The 16,825-nt window shown below is 44.9% G+C and overlaps 1 protein-coding gene across 1 annotated transcript in view; it reads right to left on the minus strand.

Annotated features, from left to right (window-relative positions):
- Positions 1 to 16,825, minus strand: part of LOC307214725 (uncharacterized protein) — a 67,289-nt gene that overhangs the window by 12,572 nt on the left and 37,892 nt on the right. The window contains exons 4-5 of the mRNA XM_079973659.1: positions 6,659 to 6,741; positions 6,417 to 6,543 (exon numbers count right to left, since the gene is read on the minus strand). Of these exons, the coding sequence (XP_079829785.1) occupies positions 6,417 to 6,543; positions 6,659 to 6,741 (210 nt within the window). The remainder of the gene's footprint in view (positions 1 to 6,416; positions 6,544 to 6,658; positions 6,742 to 16,825) is intronic.

The raw sequence follows: 16,825 nt of genomic DNA on the forward strand, positions 1-16,825 counted from the left end.
CAGATGCGCTGAGTCCATGTTCTCTGCTTATGGTGATGTTTTATTCTCTGGGCTTGGTCTGACTTACATGTGAAACCCATTTCCGGATTGTTTTATTCAGTGCTGTGATGTGTTGCAAAATCCAGGACTGTCCCTGTGAAATAGGGATACTTGGGGGGTCTGCATCACAGACCCCATTCCTTCCCCACAGGAGAAAGGGAATGTAGTCTACAAGTAACTACGGAGAAGAAGAACTGAGCGAAATAACAGAAGCATTGCCTAGCAATGCGAAAGTTGACAAGAAAGCCATCATGGAGGAATTTCGGGGTTTTAAAGACAAGCTGGGCAAGGTCTCCAAGCAGCGTCTGCAGCTTCTGGCTCATATCTTAATCTATGCAGAGTTCTGAACTTCTTGCAGCTTCTCCCACTTCTTGAGGCTTCTCCCACAACCCCCTGAGGGCCAAGTGGGCAGGGCCAAAGGCATCTCCTTTGGAATTTAGGTCAGCAATTTATTATGGTTATTCTATCAGATAGCTTCACACACACACACAGCCATTGATGCCCAGGTCCCTGGAGGCTCAGGGAGTAGCAGCGCCCATTTCCGGCTGCTTTGCCAGCAACAATCCCTTTGGGAGAGAGAGGCTGTGGTCCTGGGATGCCCTGCTCTGGGTGCGAGGGGATTGCTGCAGTGGCCTCCTTGGGGAGCTGCCCTGGGAGACACTGGGAAACTGGTCCCCAATGCAGCAGCCAGACTCTGGGCTGGGATCCCTCTCTTTACTCCTGCCCTTTCTCTCCCACCGTTCCTTCCTTCCTCCCCATGGTTTTTTTTTGAGGGGGGGGCTAGTCCACCTCCTTGTCCAGCTTTGGGAAACCATTTGCAGATGTTTCCTCTGTTGCGCAATGAGGCTGAGCGATGTCACAGAGAGCTAAGGGACTTCTTTGGGATCCCTCTCTTTACTCCTGCCCTTTCTCTTCCACCTTTTTTTTTGGGGGGGGGGGCTAGTCCACCTCCTCGTCCAGCTTTAGAAAACCATTTGCACATGTTTCCACTGTTGCGCAATGAGGCTGAGCGATGTCACACAGAGTTAAAGTCCCAGGGACTGCTTTGTTTACAAAAGGGAGATCTTTTCTGAAGGGGGGGGTAGAGGGCCAAATGAGTTTGGGATCCTCTGATCTGCAGGAAGGAGAGCGTGGCAGACCTGGCCCCTCCCTGGCAGGACCCTCTCCTCCCCCCTGACTTGGGGTCCCCCCCCCGCAGGAGCAGATCAGGCCCCCCAGGCCCCCTCCCCTGCTGCAGCCCTGGGACCCCCACCAGATCCCAGAGAGAGAGAGAGAGAGGAGACTCACCAGATCCCAGAGAGAGAGAGAGGAGACTCACCAGATCCCAGAGAGAGAGAGAGGAGACTCACCAGATCCCAGGAGGGGAGAGCGAGGCAGCCCTTGCAGCGGAGACACAAAGTAACACCCCCCCTTCCTTGCAGGAAAGGACAGGGAGGGAGGGGCCTTGGCTCTGGAGGACCGGGGGGGGGGGGGGCCCTTGCCTCTCTAGGAAGGCAGCTCACTTCCCTTTAACCCTTGCAATGCCGAGTCCACCCAGCTCAGCCTCTCTCGCTTGGCAGAACCTCAGATTCTTATTATTTCTAATGGATTTAGGGGGAGATCTGCCCCCCCCCGGCTCCGCCAGTGCCCAGATATCCCTTTGTGGGGTGAGGCTCTTGGCTGGACTCTGAGCATCTCCCTCCCTTGGCCGGAAAGTGGAGGAGCAGCTTGCAGGGAAAAGGACCAATTCTGCAGCTCCAGCTCCAGAGACATAGCAAGGTCAGGTGGTTCCCGGTTTCTCACACACCCCACACACACATACAGACCTTTTTCCATCAGTAAAAGAAGATACACACAACTATTTAAAATATTTAGAAATAATTACAAATGAACCGTTTGCTGAGAATCAGATTAAAATACATGTCCACATTCTAAATATCCGGATGGGCTTGCCTAAACAAACATTTATTTATTTTTGCAGGCACCAAAAAGAAAAGAGGGATAAAAAAGAAGTGCAGGCAGGGAGTTCCAAAGTCTACCTGTGTCGCCACACTAAAATTTTGATTTCTCACAAATTCAGGTGTTTTATGTGGAACCGGTAACTGTGCCAGTTTTCTCAAAGCAGTTGAGTTGGGAATACATGGGGGAAGGCAATCTGATCAGAAGCTGTTAAGAGCTTTGCAGTCCACCATAAGATGAGTGGGACCAGGACAATGGCCCGCCTAGCCCGAGAAACGTGGCTTTAGGGAATTTTTTGTAAACCAACCTTTTTTTGTTAAGTACCTTTCATCATCCTCAAGCACCAGCACCAATCAGAAAGAAGCCGTTCCAAAGCAGTGTTGTGGTGCAGAGACAGACAGACAATCTTTGGGAGCAGCCAGATTTTTATGTGCCAAACAAAAGCACCATGCATTGCCCTAAAAGTGATCCATGCGACGGTCATCTCCAGGCTTGACTACTGTAATTCGCTCTACGTGGGGCTGTCCCAGAAACTCCAGCGGGTGCAGAAAGTGAGGTTCCTCACGGGGTCTCTGCCATGGGAGCATATTCGCCCAGTGCTTTTCCAGCTGCACTGGCTCCCGGTGGAGTACAGGGTCAGATTTAAGGTGCTGGTTTTAACCTTCAAAGCCCTTCACGGCCTAGGACCCTCGTACCTATGAGACCGCCTCTCCCGGTATGCCCCACGGAGAGCCTCAAGGTCCATAAATAGCAACACCCTAGTGGTCCCGGGCCCTAAGGAAGTTAGATTGGCTTCAACCAGAGCCAGGGCCTTTTCAACTCTGGCTCCAGTCTGGTGGAACGCTCTGCCTCATGAGACCAGGGCCCTGCAGGATCTGATTTCTTTCCGCAGGGCCTGCAAGACAGAGTTGTTCCACCTGGCCTTTGGCTTGGAGCCAATTTGACTCCCTCCATCTCTTTCTTTTTTCCTTTCCTTCTCCTCCTGCGATGAGGCTACATTTTAATATTTTAATGTTTCAATATTTCAATGTTGTATTTTAATTTTGTTTTTAAGTTGCTATCATTCATCTTGTTTTTATTATTGCTTGTAAGCCGCTCTGAGCCCGGCCTTGGCTGGGGAGGGCGGGGTATAAATAATAAAATTATTATTATTTATTATTAAAAGTCCAGGGAACATTAGATGCTTCTAATTTTTCTGATCAAGTGTTTTATTCAGTCTCACCTGCAATCATGTGTGCTGAACACACAGAAACACATACAGATAATGAAATTACTGGGAGCTACAGTCTCCAAATAAAACTCAACACATGCAAGCAGATTGATGGAAGAGGACACATGATTTCCCCATCTCCTTTTTTTAAAAAAAAAATATTTTTCTTTATCTTCATGGTACAGAAGATAAATATTCAGAAAGCAATAGTTACAACAGTAAACAAAAAGTAACTTGTCCTGATGGAATTTCAGACTTTCAGCATGTCATGTGTTAAAGTTTCATTTCATTATTCTAAAACAGGCATCCTCAAACTCGGCCCTCCAGATGTTTTGGGACTACAATTCCCATCATCCCAGACCACGGGTCCCGTTAGCTAGGGATGATGGGAGCTGTAGTCCCAAAACATCTGGGGGACCGAGTTTGGGGATGCCTGTTCTAAAAGACCACGATACATTTTCCCATGAGTGTTGGGTGGATTCCTGCAACAGTCTTAACAATTTATATATTTAATAAACATTTGCCACGTGTTATAAAAGGAAGATGGATTGTGTTCCCCCACCTTCTTGATTTCCCCGGGCAAACAAAATTTAAGATACTTAAATTGTAGTGCCCAGAATTGAACACAATATTCTAGGTGGGGCCTGACCAAGGCAGAATAAATTGGTACTATTCCTGCCCTTGAACTGATTCTGCCTTCTGCCACATTGGCCTCCGCTCCCCGTTTGGTGTCATCTGCAAATGGGATGAGCATCCCCTCAGTTCCTTCATCCAAGACATTTATAAAGACGTTGAACAACAATGGGCCCAGGACAGAACTCTGCAGCATCCCTCTTGTCACTTTTCCCCAGGATGAGGAGGAACCATGGAAGAGGACAATTTGGGTTCGGTCAGTCAAATCCTCCAGTTACCTCATTCAGCCCACATTTTACCAGCTTCCTCACATAAATGTTGCAGAGGACTTTGTCAAAAGCCTTACTGAAATTGAGATGCAGTATTTTCACAGCAGTCCCCTGATCAACAAAGTTTGTAACTGCATCCAAAAAAAGAAATGAAAAAGAGAGATTTATCGGGCTTAACTTGTTTTTGAGAAAGCCCTGCTTTCAACCTGTCTGTTTATGTTGTGAAGCACTATGAAATCCTCAGATGATAGGCACATAATTTTTTAAAAATGATGATAATAAGAAGGATATTGTCAAGCTGGAACATGTGCAGATGAAGACGATCAAGATGGTGTTATTATATTTATTTCATTTCTATAGCGCCCTATAGCAGGGGTGCCAACTTGAATAAAATATAGGAGGGGTTTAGTAAGCCCCGCCTCAGTTAAACAGTCAGAGGATGCGGTGCAAGCATGCCATTTGAATGGCTGTTCCTATGAACTGGGGGGGTGGCCCCCTCAAATATCTTTTTGGGGGGCAAAGACCCCTCAGACTCTAAGAGCTGGCTCCCATTCCCTACACTCACAGGTCACAGGACGGTTACAACATAAAATCACACAATGAAAACACAAAACACACAGCCCAATACCTGTAACCCCCAACTCCCCACCACATTTAAATAGGGCATTAGATGTCAATCAGCCAAAGGCCTGTTTAAACTGGTGTGTGTTTCCCTAGCACTGAAAGTTGTATAATGAAGGGTTTTCCACTCTTCGTATGAATTCTTTGATGGGAAGTGAGACTGCAGCTCTGACTGAAGCTCTTTCCACATTCCACGCACTGATAGGGTTTCTCCCCTGTATGAATTATCCAATGGGAAGTGAGAGAGGAGCTCTTCATGAAGCTCTTTCCACATTCCACACACTGATAGGGTTTCTCCCCTGTATGAATTATCCAATGGGAAGTGAGACCGGCGCTCTGACTGAAGCTCTTTCCACATTCCACACACTGATAGGGTTTCTCCCCTGTATGAATTCTCTGATGGGAAGTGAGACTGGCGCTCTGACTGAAGCTCTTTCCACATTCCACACACTGATAGGGTTTCTCCCCTGTATGAATTCTCTGATGGGAAGTGAGATTGGCACTCTTATTGAAGCTCTTTCCACATTCCACACACTGATAGGGTTTCTCCCCTGTATGAATTCTTTGATGGGAAGTGAGATTGGAACTCTGTCTGAAGCTCTTTCCACATTCCACACACTGATAGGGTTTCTCCCCTGTATGAATTCTTTGATGGGAAGTGAGACACTGGCTGTGACTGAAGCTCTTTCCACATTCAAAGCATTGATAGGGTTTCTCCCCTGTATGAATTCTCTGATGGGAAGTGAGATGGGCGCTCTGACTGAAGCTCTTTCCACATTCCACACACTGATAGGGTTTCTCCCCTGTATGAATTCTTTGATGGGAAGTGAGACTGGAGCTCTGACTGAAGCTCTTTCCACATTCCACACACTGATAGGATTTCTCCCCTGTATGAATTCTCTGATGGGAATTGAGATGGTGGCTGTGACTGAAGCTCTTTCCACATTCCACACACTGATAGGATTTCTCCCCTGTATGAATTCTCTGATGGAAAGTGAGGGAGGAGCTCTTCATGAAGCTCTTTCCACATTCCACACACGGATATGGTTTCTTCCCAATGGGATTTCTTTGATGGCAAGTGGAATAGGAACTTTTTCCATTTTCAAGATATTTATTCAGCTTCTCCATTGTGGGGATTTTCTCATGCTCACCCATGTTCTTAATTTCCAGTCCATCTCTATCTACAATGAAGAGAAATGGATTAGAGGAATAACACAAGTGGGCTAGATGGATGGTTTTCTGAAGGGTTGGGTGCATTAATTAACGGGGATCAACCGACATCCATAGGGGAACCTGTGATTCGACAAGCCTGGCTCTTCTCTTGAATGGATTTTGTTGGCCTCCATCATGGCATCCCTCCATTTCCAATGTCAGTCTTCTCTTTGGACAACCAGAGACTGACGGGAGGAAAAAAAAACCAGAAAACCTGACAGAAGCTACTTCAACTTCCCTAACAACTCTGACATTTATACTTAAAAGGGTCTGGGGAGTTCAGACCAGGCTGATCCTTCTTTAATAAGCTGCAACTGGAGGAAGAACATTCACAGAAAAAACAGTAATTTACTGTTCAAGTTTTTTTTGGGGGGGGGATTGTGATATCTGGTGTTGTAGGGGGCGCTGCTGAGTTCTATGAAAATATATGAGGTTCGTCACATATGGAATTTTGAATTTAAAAACAGATATTATGATCCCACAGGGAGCCTTACTGAGAGAGGCCACGATCCCACGATTCTCCTCCATGACGTCCTTATGCAGAGCTCTCTGGTCAGGATCCAGCAACTCCCATTCCTCATCCGTGAAACAAACAGCAACATCTTCAAAGCACACTGGACCCTAAAGGAAGGGAAATGTCCTCCTCTGAGACAACACTGTTGTTCACCACCACTCCTTGAGCTAGGACATTCTTCCACCCCTTGACCTCTGTTCCCACAAGGCAGGTTCCCCTGACCTGATCTGGTTCCACAGCCGCTGCTTCCATTCTTTCCCCATTCAGAGATGGATGAAGAGGTCTAGCCAGTATCACTGTGTCACCTGCAAGAGGAAAAAGGTAAGGGGCAAGAGGAAAGAAAGAGGGGGCTTTGCCCTGCCAGACTTAAGGCTGTATTATGAATCAGCAGCTTTCTGCTGGTTAAAAGACTGGCTGCTTCTCGAAAACACAGATGTATTGGATTTGGAAGGCTTCAACAATGCTTTTGGTTGGCATGCATATTTATGGTATGACAAGGCTAAGATTCATAAGGCGTTCAAAAACCATACTGTCAGAAAAGCAGTGTTTAATGTCTGGACAAAATACAAAGACTTATTGGAAAATAAAACTCCGAGGTGGCTTTCACCATTGGAAGCTAAGGCCCGGAAAAGACTCAATATGGAGGCCGAATGGCCAAAGTATTGGGAAATATTAGAAAAAGATGGAGATAATTGGAAATTGCAGAGTTTGGAGAAAATGAAGGATAAAGTGCGAGATTGGCTACATTACACTCAGATTAAAGAAGTTTTTAAACTTGACAAAAAGTTAGGATTCCAGGTGGAAAAATCGAAGTTGAAAACGGAATTGTTAGAGCCTAAGACTAAGGTACTTTCAAGAATGTATAACTTGCTGTTAAAATGGAACACACAAGATGAAACGGTCAAATCAGCTATGATAAAGTGGGCACAGGACATTGGGTATAATATCATGTTTGAGGACTGGGAAAGGTTGTGGACCACGGGGCTGAACTTCACTGCATGTAATGCTTTGAAAGAAAATGGTATGAACATGATATATAGATGGTACATGACCCCAGTCAAACTTGCAAAAATATACCATGTGTCTGATAACAAATGTTGGAAATGTAAAGAAAATGAAGGAACGTTCTTTCACCTCTGGTGGACTTGCCCTAGAGTGAAGGCTTTCTGGGAAATGATATATAATGAGCTGAAAAAGGTATTTAAGTATACCTTTCCTAAGAAACCAGAGGCCTTTCTTCTGGGCATTGTCGGCCAGAGGGTGTTAAAGAAGGACCAAACATTCTTTATGTATGCAACAACAGCAGCAAGGATACTCGTCGCCAAGCATTGGAAAACCCAAGATTTACCCACACTGGAAGAATGGCAGATGCAACTGATAGACTACATGGAACTGGCCGAGATGACTGGCAGAATTCGAGACCTGGGAGAGGAGACGGTGGAAGAAGATTGGAAGAAATTCAAGACTTACCTACAGAAACATTGTAAATTGTATGAATGCTAAGAAGGATGCTAGATTATAAATACCTTGGCACCATTAAGTTAGGTGAAGTGATATATGAAAATAAGTTAAATTCAAGAAAAGACAAATTTTGGATAATTATTAGGCTAAATTTAAATTTTTAAGGTTTGAATAAATGATATCAAAAATTTGAGACAGAACATTGGAAAATTAGATAATAAGAATGGAAATAAGGTGATAAATTGCTGGTTAGATATTCATAAATTAGGAACGCAGGAGCGGGAGATGCGACGGAGTCCAAAGAAGTTAAGAAAATATATCATGATATGTGTTATCTTGTTTCTTTATTTGTATTGTAATTTATAAAAAAAACCTTTAATAAATATTTCTAAAAAATAAAAATAAAAAATTTGCAGATGACACCAAACTGGGAGGGGTGGCTAACACCCCAGAGGACAGGATCACACTTCAAAATGACCTTGACAGATTAGAGAACTGGGCCAAAAAAAACAAGATGAATTTTAACAGGGAGAAATGTAAAGTATTGCACTTGGGCAAAAAAAATGAGAGGCACAAATACAAGATGGGTGACACCTGGCTTGAGAGCAGTACATGTGAAAAGGATCTAGGAGTCTTGGTTGACCACAAACTTGACATGAGCCAACAGTGTGACGCGGCAGCTAAAAAAGCCAATGCAATTCTGGGCTGCATCAATAGGAGTATAGCATCTAGATCAAGGGAAGTAATAGTGCCACTGTATTCTGCTCTGGTCAGACCTCACCTGGAGTACTGTGTCCAGTTCTGGGCACCACAGTTCAAGAAGGACACTGACAAACTGGAACGTGTCCATAGGAGGGCAACCAAAATGGTCAAAGGTCTGGAAACGATGCCTTATGAGGAACGGCTAAGGGAGCTGGGCATGTTTAGCCTGGAGAAGAGGTTAAGGGGTGATATGATAGCCATGGTCAAATATATAAAAGGATGTCACATAGAGGAGGGAGAAAGGTTGTTTTCTGCTGCTCCAGAGAAGCGGACACGGAGCAATGGATCCAAACTACAAGAAAGAAGATTCCACCTAAACATTAGGAAGAACTTCCTGACAGTAAGAGCTGTTTGACAGTGGAATTTGCTGCCAAGGAGTGTGGTGGAGTCTCCTTCTTTGGAGGTCTTTAAGCAGAGGCTTGACAACCATATGTCAGGAGTGCTCTGATGGTGTTTCCTGCTTGGCAGGGGGTTGGACTCGATGGCCCTTGTGGTCTATTCCAACTCTAGGATTCTATGATGTGAATCAGTGCATCTAAACTACAGACGGGCATTTGAGAAATTCTCGCCTGCTGAGTGCATTTGGATGTTTGGGTGCATTTCAGATGTTAGTTGTGCCGAAATATATCTCCCCTCCTCTGGGCTCTTAGTCCCACTATCTCCCCCAACAAAAGATGAAAAGAACCCACAGATGAGTTGGAAAACGAACAGAATGAGACTAAACGGAGAAAAACCTCCTCCCTTCTTACCCAGTGGCCTCTCTCTGGTGTCCAGCGGAGGCCTCTCTGCCTCAGAAGAAATCTGGCCCATTTCTGCAAAGAGATCCTTTCCCTGAAAAAGAAACAAGGATTCAAAACAGAGAATGGGGTGCTAATATTTGTGGATGCAGAAAAGGCCTTTGATAACATTTCTTGGGACTTTATGTTAAAAAGCCTAGAATATATGGAGGTGGGGAAGGGATTTCTCAATGGAATAAAAGCAATCTACACTGAGCAAAAAGCGAAACTAATTGTAAATAACGTGATTACGGAGGAAATAGGGATATCCAAAGGTATGTGACAGGGATGTCCACTCTCACCATTGTTATTCAGCATGGTACTGGAGGTTCTTCTAAAATCATTAAGAGAAAATGAGACAATAAAAGGGGTTACAGTAGGCCGGAATGAATATAAGGTGAAAGCCTATGCCGATGATCTGGTCATAACGGTGGAAGAGCCATTGGAAAGTGTGAAAAATATACTTACGGAGGTAGAAAGATTTGGCCAAATAGCAGGATTTATACTGAATAAAAGAAGACTAAAATAATTGTTAAGAATATGGATCAAGATAAGATAGAGAATATACAGCAACAAGTTGGCATAGAGGTGGTGAAAAAGGTGAAATATTTGGGAATTTGGATAACCCCCAAAAAACATAGATTTATATCAGAATAATTGCATACCAGTGTGGAATGGGATAAAGAAAGATCTGGAGGTGTGGGGACGAATGAAATTGTCATTTTGGGGAAGGATTTCAATGATAAAGATGAGCGTGCTACCAAAATTATTATTTCTGTATCAAACGATTCCAATAATCAAGGGGACCGGGGTATTTAAAGAATGGCAAAGAGTTATTTCAAGGTATATCTGGCAGGGAAAGAAGCCAAGAATTCAATTTAAGTTACTAACTGACGCAAAGGAAAGAGGAGGCTTCGCCCTGCCAGACTTGAAATTGTACTATGAAGCCTCGTGTCTCTGTTGGTTAAAGGAATGGATAAAACTAGAAAATACAGAACTGTTAGATTTGGAAGGATTTGATAATAATAGATTTGGATGGCACGCGTATCTATGGGTGGGAAAGAAGAAAATCCATAGAAGTTTTGAAAACCACATTTTCCGAGGATCGTTAACAGAAGTATGGGAGAGGTATAAAAACCTACTCGAACCAAAAACTCCACACTGGTTGTCTCCGTTAGAGGTTATGTCTGTTAAAAAAACTAATATGAGAAAGAATTGGATTACATATGGAAATTTGATTATGAAAGAAGGGGGGAAATGGAAAATGAAACCATATGAAGAAGTGAAAGAATCTGTGTACGATTGGTTGCATTATTTTCAGATAAACGAAATGTTTAAAAAAGATTTTAAAGAATATGGATATGCAGAGAAGGACTCTAAATTTCAAACAGATATAATAAATAGTGAATATAAAATCCTATCCAAAATGTATAAGATATTGTTGGAATGGCATACAAAAGATGAAGAAGTTAAATCAGTTATGATAAAATGGGCCAAAGATATCAGACATAATATACAATTTAATGATTGGATAAAACTATGGAATGAAAGTATCAAATTTACTGCATGTACTGCATTAAAGGAAAATATTATGAAAATGATGTATAGATGGTATATTACACCAGTAAAACTTGCAAAAATGTACAAAACATGTAAGAAGTGTTGGAAATGTAAAGAAACAGATGGTACATTTTTTCATATGTGGTGGGAATGTAAGAAAGTGAAAAGCTTCTGGGAGTTAATATATAATGAATTGAAAAAAATGTTGAAATATACATTTGTTAAGAAACCAGAGGCTTTTCTCTAAGGAATTGTAGGCAACGAAATGAATAGAAAGGACCATAAAATCTTTCAATATGCAGTAACAGCGGCAAGAATATTATTGGCTCAGAAATGGAAACAAGAACAATTACCAAGGTTGGAGGAATGGAGAACGAAGCTGATGGACTATGCAGAACTTGATAAACTGACTGGGAAGATCAGATATCAACGAGATCAAAAGTTCATCGAGGACTGGGGAAAATTAACAGATTATTGGGAATGTTTAAGTGATAATGAAATAACGTTAGTGGCATTTAGAGAAGCTCTGTGATAAAATAAGAAATATTGTAAAAAAGTAAAATGTAAGAGGGGGGAAGGTATAAAGGCAATATAAAAATTTGGAAATGTGTATTTAAAGAAACTAAATTCGAATGATTGACAGAAAAGCCGAAGGAAGTCAAAAATTGAAAAGTTTAATAGAAATTGTATTGTGGAATGATTGTATGGAAAATTAATAAAACATGATTATAAAAAAAAGAGAGAGAGAGAATGGGGAGAAGGATTAAAAAATGAATGTCAGGGCCAACAGCTTCAAGGGTGACAGATCTCATTCCATGGATGCCTTCCCAGGAAAAAAATATGAGCCACCAGTAGAGCATGATGGGATGTTTTCTGTCCTGTTTGGAGCCCCTTGGGAGTATCCAGAGGAAAGTCTCTCTCACCTGCTTTCTGTCCTCTGCCTGACTCAGGAGGAAACCTTCGGCCAGGGCCACCGCCTGGGAACTGGTCTCCGCTCCGCATTCCCTCACCCAGCTCTCCATCTCCAGTGGAAGGACAGCCAGGAACTGCTCCAAGATCACCAGGTCCAGCATCTCAGCTCTCGTGTGCCTTTCTGGCTTCAACCACTGATGGCAAAGGTGGTAGAGTCGGCTGCAAACCTCTCGAGGTCCTTTGGCCTCCGGGCAGCAGAACTGCCTCAACTGCTGGCTCTGCACCTCTGAGCGGAGGGTGTCCTCCTCACCCAGGATCTTCTGCACAGAGTTTTCCCATAACCCCCCACTGCTCCCAGTTTGCATGGCATGGCCTCTTCCTTCTTCAGGGCCAGCTGAGTCTCGCTCATCCATCTGTGCTCTCAGGAAGCCTCTAAGAGATCGGAAGGAACCCTTTGGTCTTCTGCCAAGTTCTGTCTGTCTGAAGGAGAGGCGCTAGAAATCCTACAAAGCAAATACATTGTTCAGTTACAAAAGCTGTCTAATATCAGGAGAAGAAAAAGGATCCCAGAGCAAGCATGGATGAGTCTTGGAGGGAACCAGGGCTGGACTGCACCACAGCCCAAACCATGAGCTATTTTATTTATTTAAATTTCTATAACACTTTATATTTTAACAATAAATCTCAAAGCGGTTTACAGCATATTAAATCTGTGGGGATAATTGGGGAGTTAGAAGAAGATATATTATTGAATGATATCCTTCCTAACATGCATTAGCAAGTTCCATATTCTAGTTCCATACAACCCCCTTTTTTAGATTACGCAGCGATCAGCTTGTTGCTGACTCATCTGAGTCTTACTATTAAAAATTCCTTCCTGGTAAAATCCCTTGCAATCCCTCTTAAATGAATAAGCACAATAATCTGATTCACGTTAATATAAAAGTAGTTTACTCAGATTCATTCAGGTTCACAGACATATCCCTGAAGGCAGGCTTAGGTCACATAACAACTAGAACTATTCCATAAAGAAGTTAGTCCCAACTGACTCCCACTAAGGAGTCACTTCTCCAAACGCACAGCAACATACAAAATGGAGAAGACACACTGATCAGAAGATGGAGGCCGTGTGCTCCTCCATGCTAGTACAACAGACTGCACCCTCTTCAAGTCACATGGAGTGGAAGTCTGTCCCAGCTCAGGAGGACACAGGAAGTCTTCTCCTGAGTGGTAGAAAACATCCCCTAATGTGTCGTCCACTGTAGGAATCTTGTACTTGACTGCAGTTTCACATCCCACAAAATCAATAAAATAGAAATAAAACCATTGGAAGAAAGTCAAATATATAGTCTATAGTCAAAGCAACATAGCAGAAAACAAATACTCTCTTAAAGATATCAAAATAAAACCTTACAAAGGAGGTCAACTACAGAATACATATTTAACACAGTAGGGCAGGTTGAGTCTGGGCCTCACCCCCTAGGCCATGTGGAAAGGGCCTTTTTAAAAAGGAGAAGAGGAGGAGGAGGAGGAAGAAGAGGAAGAAGAAGAAAGAGGAGGAGGAGGAGGAGGAGGAGGAGGAGGAAGAAGAGGAAGCAGCCTCTAGCTCTCCTAGAAGAAAGATTGCAATGCAAAATGTGGAGGGAAGTGAAGGGATTTCTGGGAGATGAATCAGCCTGGTTGCTCCTGCCTTCCAGTCAATGCATGAAGTCAGAACTGACTGACAAGGGAGTCATTTGTATCTTGTGGAAAATGGATGCTTGGCTCTAGTGGGGGTCCTCACCTGGGGGTCCTCAGGAGTTGCTCTCCCCCCACCCCACTCCCCTGCTTCTGTCTCCTTTTCTTGCACTTGGACTCTCTCCTGCTCTCAAGACAGGCTCCTGGGGTGGGGTCCCTTTTTCTTCGCTCCAAGGGCCAGGAATGTATCTCGCCAACCCCTGAGGGCCAAGTGGATGAGGCCAGAGACACCTCCCTTGAAATTTAGGTGTGTAATTTAGTATTAGTATTCTGTTAGATAGCTTAACACCCAGAGAGACATTGATGCCCAGGTCCCTGGAGGCTCAGTGAGTAGCAGCGCCCATTTCCGGCTGGTTTTCCAGCAACAATCCCTTTGGGACAGGAGCTGGTCTTGGTGAAGCAGGTGAACGTAAGCGGGTACTCGCTTGGTGTTAAATAAGGATCAGGCAGACTCAGCAATGGAGAATAAGAAGGTGAAGTTTATTGCCTGGCAATAAGGACCCAGTTTGGAATCTCTTCCAAAAGCAACTGGGACCCCGATTGACAGAAATCCAGAGGTCTTTATACCTGAGCAGATCACAGCAAATCATAGATCATGAGACAACCATGAGGGATTCACGATATTGTCAGCGAAAATTAGCCACTTAGCAAGCTTCATGCCACGCTACCAAGCATGGAGTTCTAGTTCTGCTTTCCGACGCTTACAGTGACGCTCTGTCTAACCTCTCCCCTAATTATGACAGGACAGGGAGTTTGGAGATTTTGTGGTTTTGCTCTTCCTGTTCTGTGGATTAATTTAGCCTGTATCTGAGGGGATTTTGTACCAGAATCTCTGATTCACGTCTTCCCCTTGTCCAGGGTACACGGATATTTGTAGGGGAAAGGTCGGCTCTTAACTTTGCTGTTTCAAGCAGTTTGCAGTTTAGCTAAGGCACAGCTTCCCTTTGATTCAAAATGGATTATAAAATACTGTAAGCCTTGATTATGTGTGAGCATATATGAATATATTGATTTCTGATGATTATATGGATAGCATAGGGGTAGCCCTTCTTCCTTGCCTCACTGGGATGCCCTGCTCTGGGTGCGAGGGGATTGCTGCAGTGGCCTCCGTGGGGAGCTGCCCTGGGAGACACTGGGAAACTGGTCCCCAATGCAGCAGCCAGACTCTGGCCTGGGATCCCTCTCTTTACTCCTGCCCTTTCTCTTCCACCTTTTTTTTCGAGGGGGGGGCTAGTCCACCTCCTCGTCCAGCTTTGGGAAACCATTTGCAGATGTTTCCTCTGTTGCGCAATGAGGCTGAGCGATGTCACAGAGAGTTAAGGGACTTCTTTGTGTAAAGAAGGGAGATCTTTTCTGAAGGGGGGGGGCGGAGGGCCAAATGAGTTTGGGATCCTCTGATCTGCAGGAAGGAGAGCGTGGCAGCCCTGGCCCCTCCCTGGCAGGACCCTCTCCTCCCCCCTGACTTGGGGTCCCCCCCTGCAGGAGCAGATCAGGCCCCCCAGGCCCCCTCCCCTGCTGCAGCCCTGGGACCCCTACCAGATCCCAGGGAGAGAGAGGGGAGACTCACCAGATCCCAGAGAGAGAGAGAGGAGACTCACCAGATCCCAGGAGGGGGCAGCGAGGCAGCCCTTGCAGCAGAGACACAAAGTAACACCCCCCCTTCCTTGCAGGAAAGGACTGGGGAGGGAGGGAGGGGCCTTGGCTCTGGAGGACCTGCCCCCCTTGCTTCCTGTCCTCTCTAGGAAGGCAGCTCACTTCCCTTTAACCCTTGCAATGCCGAGTCCCCCCAGCTCAGCCTCTCTCGCTTGGCAGAACCTCAGATTCTTATTATTTCTAATGGATTTAGGGGGAGATCTGCCCCCCCCCCGGCTCCGCCAGTGCCCAGATATCCCTTTGTGGGGTGAGGCTCTTGGCTGGACTCTGAGCATCTCCCTCCCTTGGCCGGAAAGTGGAGGAGCAGCTTGCAGGGAAAAGGACCAATTCTGCAGCTCCAGCTCCAGAGACATAGCAAGGTCAGGTGGTTCCCGGTTTCACATACACCCCATACACACATACAGAATTTTTATCATCAGTAAAAGAAGATACACACAACTATTTAAAATATTTAGAAATAATTACAAATGAACCGTTTGCTAAGAATCAGATTAAAATACATGTCCACATTCTAAATATCCGGATGGGCTTGCCTAAACAAACATTTATTTATTTTTGCAGGCACCAAAAAGAAAAGCGGGATAAAAAAGAAGTGCAGGCAGGGAGTTCCAAAGTCTACCTGTGTCGCCACACTAAAACTTTGCTTTCTCCCAAGTACAGGTGTTTTATGTGGAACCGGTAACTGTGCCAGTTTTCTCAAAGCAGTTGAATTGGGAATACATGGGGGAAGGCAATCTGATCAGAAGCTGTTAAGAGCTTTGTAGTAGTTTGTTAAGATGAGTGGGACCAGGACAATGGCCCGCCTAGCCCGAGAAACGTGGCTTTAGGGAATTTTTTGTAAACCAACCTTTTTTTGTTAAGTACCTTTCATCATCCTCAAGCACCAGCACCAATCAGAAAGAAGCCGTTCCAAAGCAGTGTTGTGGTGCAGAGACAGACAGACAAGTTTTTGGAAGCAGCCAGATTTTTATGTGCCAAACAAAAGCACCATGCATTGCCCTAAAAGTGATCCATGCGACGGTCATCTCCAGGCTTGACTACTGTAATTCGCTCTACGCGGGGCTGCCCTTGAAGCTGTCCCAGAAACTCCAGCGGGTGCAGAATGCTGCAGCGAGGCTCCTCACGGGGTCTCTGCCATGGGAGCATATTCACCCAGTGCTTTTCCAGCTGCACAGGCTCCCGGTGGAGTACAGGGTCAGATTTAAGGTGCTGGTTTTGACCTTCAAAGCCCTTCACGGCCTAGGACCCTCGTACCTACGGGACCGCCTCTCCCGGTATGCCCCACGGAGAGCCTCAAGGTCCATAAATAACAACACCCTAGTTGTCCCAGGCCCTAAGGAAGTTAGATTGGCTTCAACCAGAGCCAGGGCCTTTTCAACTCTGGCCCCGCCTAGTGGAACACTCTGCCTCACGAGACCAGGGCCCTGCAGGATCTGATTTCTTCCTGCAGGGCCTATAAGACAGAGTTGTTCCGCCTGGCCTTTGGCTTGGAGCCAATTTGATTCCCTCCCCCTTTCTTTTTCCTTTT

This window comes from Podarcis cretensis (assembly GCF_951804945.1).
Source record: "Podarcis cretensis genome assembly, chromosome: 4".
Lineage (NCBI taxonomy): Eukaryota > Metazoa > Chordata > Lepidosauria > Squamata > Lacertidae > Podarcis > Podarcis cretensis.